At 31.9% G+C, this 6324-nt stretch overlaps 1 protein-coding gene across 9 annotated transcripts in view; it reads right to left on the reverse strand.

The window, feature by feature from the left end:
- The window catches only part of LOC106619204 (RNA-binding protein 6), a 425212-nt gene that overhangs the window by 31687 nt on the left and 387201 nt on the right, over positions 1–6324 (reverse strand). For 8 of the 9 annotated variants that reach the window (XR_011397026.1, XM_036360378.2, XM_036360376.2 and 5 more), the window contains one exon: positions 6262–6324. This exon is cut by the window's right edge and continues 21 nt beyond it. Coding sequence is in view for 8 of the 9 variants with exons in the window: in XM_036360378.2 (XP_036216271.1) it covers positions 6262–6324 (63 nt within the window). In the remaining variant the exon portion in view is untranslated. Of the gene's footprint in view, positions 1–664; positions 1258–6261 lie in introns of those variants that run through there. The other variant, XM_036360385.2, reaches the window with a different exon arrangement.

A 6324-nucleotide genomic window follows, 5' to 3' on the forward strand; every position in this document is an offset into this window, starting at 1 on the left:
AAGTTGCGCGCTCGAGGTCAGATATATAGTCACTTAAAACTTTAAACCCCTTTTTCTCGAATCTCTGTTTTCGGTTCTCAAAATTTCTCGCGAAATACTGAAAGGATCTTAATGAAATTTTACACATTTCTTCAAAATATCCTTTACAAGGTCTTGAATTCAATTACAATTATCTTTGTCAAAAATACAATTTTCACTTGATTTGTTTTTTCTCCGTCTAATGCCTAGTTAATGGTCTTAGTTCAAACACGTATTTTTTTTCTTTTTACCTTTGATGATCTTGTCGGAATTTCTGCGCCCGGAAGCACCTTTTTCCGGGGGACTGCCGGAAATGACATCGTAATGACCGAGTTTTGAATATTTTCTTTGAAAATTTCACAAAATCATTATAAAATATGTATCTTTGGAATAATAAAAAGTTTAAATAAAATATATCATTTATGATTTATATGAAAAAAAAATTATTGAGCTCAGGCCTTTTTTTGCTCGACGAATCCCAAGTGATCTCTTAATGGACCATATGTCTTTATGGTAGTTCTTGTCATTCATATAATATGATGGATAAGATTTCAATCAATATATAAGGATATACAACAAAAAAAAATTCAATTTAATTATAAAGATATGAAGAATTGTTGTTGACAATAAAAATATTTCAATCCAATTCAATTATGAATTTCCATTTATTGTTGAAAACAAAATTTACTTTTTAATTTGACATTAAAATTATTCTCTTTATATTTTCATTTTATTTTAAATCAACATTGCAGCATTATGTTTAGACCTTAATAAAATTTAGATTAAAAAAATTAAATATTTGACGTCAGCGTACATTAGTATGTATGTATGGTATGTATATCTGCATAGGTATACTTATTTAGCGCGATATATTTAATTTTTGAAGTTTGTTTTACGTATTTTTACATTTACCTAGTATATACATATTTATTTGCGTAACGATTAGCTCTGGGCATTAAATTATTCTTTCAAACTTAAAAAAGTGTAAACTCAACGAATTAAGTCGAGAGATAAAAAAAATTTCCAATTGTACCAAATGACACCGTGCGAATAGCTCCACTTCCTTCAGAAGTAAGCGTCTGTTATTTCAATTATAACGGTATAACTGTAGTTAAGTGCGATAAGCGGCGCATATTCTTTGTATAGCGCTTTATGTTGTCGTTGTTGCCGTAGGCGTCGTCATCGTCATATAATCGCCGATAAGTATGCGGTTATCGGGCACCACACTCATTACACCAGCTTTGCGACCGAAAGGGAATCAATGAATGAGCAGGTATGTCACCACGGATTGTTAAAGCAAGTAAGTGCCCGTTCGGAATTGCGAGGTTGCAGAAGCGAAGAGCAATCGATATACATACGTATATTAAAATGAAATGAAAAGAAATAAAAAGAAATTTTCAATTAAAACCCAAATTATAATTAAAATGAATAATTTTGAATAATACTAAAATGCTAAGAAATAAAAATAATGGTCTAAAGTGTAGGCGGTCAATGTAAAATATTACATTTGATAAATGGCAATAAAAGGTCCCTGAATATTTACATATGAACTTAGCTTCCATATGTTAAGAGGTATTCTCGCAGAAGTTCATGAATCTGTTCGATTTATATGTAAAGCTTTTCCTCGGCGTAAAACAAATTATAATTTATACAAATGTATGTCGATCTCAGCATATATATACATTTATCAAACAACATGGTGGCAAACTATTCGAGAAAATTTGCGTATAAGTTGCATTGACTCAAGAATTGCAGCCGCAGAGCTTTCAATGAAAGGTCTTCTGTACATAAAATAAAATCTACTTAATAGGTGAGTTTGTACAATACTTCCATTTTCATTTCCGATGCCGTGATTATTATGTAAGGAAAACTATGGATTCAGCCAAAGAGAAGAAAACAATAAATTTTGCAGGTGACCTTTAAAATTTGATGGTTTTCATACATGGACTTGAGTTTGATCGGTCAGTTGTATGGCAGCTACATATATGCTAAAGTGGTTCGATCTGAGCAATTTTTTCAGACATTGTACTTTGAGCCATAATCCATACGTATATACAGACAGACGGACATGGTTGAATCAATTTAGCTTCTCACGGTGGTATTACTATTGAAGGCTGGGATCTAAAAGCAAGGAAGGGCTAAGTTCGGGAGTAGCCGAACATTTCATACTCTTGCAACTTGCAAGGATCAAAGGCGCTGACAAAACGTCATATTAAAAAATGTTGCGATAGAATTCAACATTCATTATTCAATGAAATCGTGAATGAATTACAATCAAATTTAGTACTTTATTAAAATATACGAGGTTATGGATCATAGACTCAAGAGGATAAATTTAACATATTGAGTTGATGTGCAAAACGTTAACCAGAAGATCAGATGATATTATTGCTCAGATAAATAATGTATTTATGTAATAAGGTTTGTTAGAAGAAATTATTATTTATTATTATATGTATATTATATATATATAATATATTATATTGTATTTATTTAGCTGAGCAAAGTTACATAATTTCACATATTTTCACCACTAAACTAAAGTACATCCAATATTATACGGTCAGTTAATTTTGTTAAGTTATCTTATATATAAGGCATAAGTTTGAAAATCGTTTATTAAGTATATGGAAGATTGGTGTAGTATTGACCCAATTTTATCCATATTGGCATTACTACATATTATTGACAGAAATACTTGTAGATGCTCTCTGAGCTTCATTAAGATAAGATGGGACAAGTTTTTAACCGGTTTTGTCAATTTTAGGTACAGCGATCCACCGTTAGAAGAAAAACACGCTCTCTCAATTTATTTACTTAATTATATAGTTGTATATGATATATCAATTGGTGCTTGCCTACTACCCCTTCAGAAATCTGAAACAATCCCTTCGTGGAAAGCGTTTTTCGTCGAATGAAGAAGCTATTACAGCCGGGCATAAAATTATTGGAGAACCATTGAAATAAGTATATTGAAGTTAATGGAGATTATATTGAACAAAAAATAAAATAAAATTCGTACAAAATAAACCTTTCAACCAACCTGTAATGCTACCTACAGAATTTGGTTGAAAACGGTCGAGTAGGTCCCGAAATATTTAAATGCGGATGGTGCCACGCCATCGAAAGCGGCTTCCATATCGCCCTTTGGTATCGTTTCGTGTGTAAAATTTTATGTTTCTGACGCATTTAGTTATTGATTTATCGCACTTTTAATAGTTTTTAACAAAACCGTTATATGGGGAGTGAGCGTGGTTATCATCCATAATCACTTTTTAATCATTTTCAAACTACAGGCGCCCCTCGTTATCGCGATGCGGATGTGGTTAGACGGATGGACAAATGGATGGACGGACAGACAGTCACCCGGAGTTCAACTCGTCTCGTCATCCTGATCCTTTATATTTTTAACACTCCATACCTATCGCGATTAGTTTTGGGTGATACAAACATATTAAAAATTTTATGGTAAAATCATAAAAACAGAATTCGTCCTAATATTGCATTTTGCTATATTCTCTTAAGGGGTATCCCTAGTGTAAAATTTTGAAAAATCGACAATAACATACTAAAATTTTAAATCGATATCTCAAATAGTTCAACCACTTTCTCGAAACAGGATTTTACAAATTTGAAACAGGAGTTTACAAATTTGCTGAAGTGATAACTCGAAGACAAATGAGCCGATCATCATGGAATTCTATTTTCTGTATATAACCTGTTCTATATATAATTCTACATACAATGACCTATCGGTTTTTTGATATGATCCACTATCGAATTTTGGCAGGCCAAAAACTACCAAAATTTGGCGTAAAATTAAACTTTTTTTGTAAACACCGCCATTGTGTCAATTTTTAATTTTTTTATAGGGTTTGACTTGTACGGAAAATATTTTATAGTTTAACGAGGTTTTTTCATTTTGAGGTTTCATTCACGGAGAAGGCCGGAATTACTTCAGCAGTCGATGATCTTTATTTTTAGTCTAAGATCTCGTATCACTCAAACTAAAATATTTGTTTTAAATTTTACTGCGCATTCTTAAAACATTTTTAAATATACCCTAAAATTTCAAAACAATCGATACAGTAGGTTTTTTTAAATTTAATTCCCAAAAATCGACATTTTTTTAGCCTGTCACACAGTGGGCACATCCTGGCGCTCTCAGGTTAATACCTAGCATCAGAAAGAATAAGAGTGTTAAACTGTGGTTATCGTGTAAAACTGTATTCCGATATAAAACATCTTGAATACCTTTCTTTCAATATCAATATTACTTAGACAGCTGGTAGAACAGTAGAAAATACCATAGTGCTTCTGGTAGTGTAGTTTATAACCCCTCCATTTTGCATTTCCCTGCCATCTCCCGAAATTATGCTTCGTTTTCATGAAATAATTCAATAATGTGATTTTAATGAACTGTATTAACAAACTACTAAGTTAAAAGTTTAAATTAAACTTTTGTTGTACATACATACATACAATACAAATAAAAAACTGAAGGGTTCAAATATTAAATAAAAAAGCAAACATTCGAAAATATATATTGCAATGAAGACATAAAATATGTGGGTTGTATATCAGGGTTGCAAGTAATACATTAAAAAATATTTGAGTTAATTTTTATTTTATTTCTTAATTTCATATTTGGGATTATAAAATTAAAAAAATTTAAACAGAAATACGGAAAATGATTGAAAATCTAATATTTAATCTAAAATTTTTGAATTAAAAAATTCGCAATCCTGCTGTAGATGATTATTATTAAAACGTTTGCAGAAAGTGTTTTGTTATTTTATTGTTTAAGAAGTAAGCATTAGAACGCTTGCTTATAGTACATATTTCTGGAATAAGCAAACCTAATATATTTAATTTAGAGCAACGTAAGATAAACTCCTAACATTGCATACAGCTTCTCCTATGTCCTGTCATTATCACCAAAATCTAGAAAGAGAACACAACAAGCCTAACGGTAGTCCTTTATCGTTTAATTAACCACATCGGGCCAATTTGCTGTTTTAGTACTGTCTTCATTGTCCAAATATTAGTTATGTTATGTTAACTATTTTTGTTTCTTCCTAATTTCAGAAAATGTATATGGTACATCAATCCAATAAACTAATTTTCAAGATTCTGAGTATAGGAGAGCGGTACGATATGTAGTACTTTGCCTATAACAGAAAATAGAATATATTAGAAAAGTGGTGACCCATTTCTCAACATAGTGTCTGTTTAGCTTTATACAGTTGATCCGTCGATGCTCTAACTTCTTTAACCCGTCTTAAAGGTACGTTTTCTGCAGGTCCGGTGAGAAGCCTTTATATGTTTCTTAACAGAAGAAGAACATTTTTTTATTGTTAGATTAAATGGGGTTAAAAATCTACGATAGTAATATATTGTGCAATTTAATGAAAAAAATAAACCGAACGAAGCTTCCCTGAGGTATGAAACAAACTGCACAAAAAAATTCCAATTGAGTTTTTATTCGATTCTTGATGGTAAAGAGTTATGAAAGAGGATGGCAAGTTATAAAAGCATATGAGGATTTCAAAGTCGTGTCCAGAGGTAGTATACACTTAAAGTTTTGCGATTATGAGTGTAATTTGGGCTCCAAGAAAAATTTACTTAATTAAAGTTCAATTGAAAAAAAAACTATTGGTTTGGCAAATAACTCACAAGTATAATAGTTCATAGAGTTCTAGGCACCATAATGATAACCTCGAGATTAGGTTCAGTAAACGGGGGTTAGGGGCCGAAGTCTGTGTGTAAAATATGTGGAGTATGAATAACCGTTTAAAACACAGATTTTTTCTCAGCTGCTGCTTGGCATTTATGCTGTTGAATGTGATCGGCATTGAAATATAAGAAAGCATTTCAAAATTAAAACAAAGTTGAATAATAAACGTAGCACGAAAGAAGTTTTGGGAATTATGCGCCTGCATTTATAAATATATATGTACTTTTGTACAAATAAGTTCACATATTCACACCTTCACAGGAGGCCATGCAGTTTCTGGCTGTGTATTTGAGGGTAGGGAAGGGAGTTCAAGATGAGAGTAAGGTAATAGTAAAGTTATCATTATGTATAGTACTCAAGGATGCCACATTTGTGCGCGTGTTAACATATGTATGCGAATGCAGTATGTATGTGGGTATCGTTTGAGTAGTACTTGGAAGTTCTTGCCATAAATGCCGTGTCTGTGGGTGCACTTTTGGAAATTTTAAACTCGTGCTTGTACTCACCAGCAGGGTAAGGCAAACCGAAGCTTGGATATCCCGAATAACCACGTCCGGCTGCATAGGCTG

The sequence above is a fragment of the Bactrocera oleae genome, chromosome 6 (assembly GCF_042242935.1).
Source record: "Bactrocera oleae isolate idBacOlea1 chromosome 6, idBacOlea1, whole genome shotgun sequence".
Classification (NCBI taxonomy): Eukaryota; Metazoa; Arthropoda; class Insecta; order Diptera; family Tephritidae; genus Bactrocera; species Bactrocera oleae.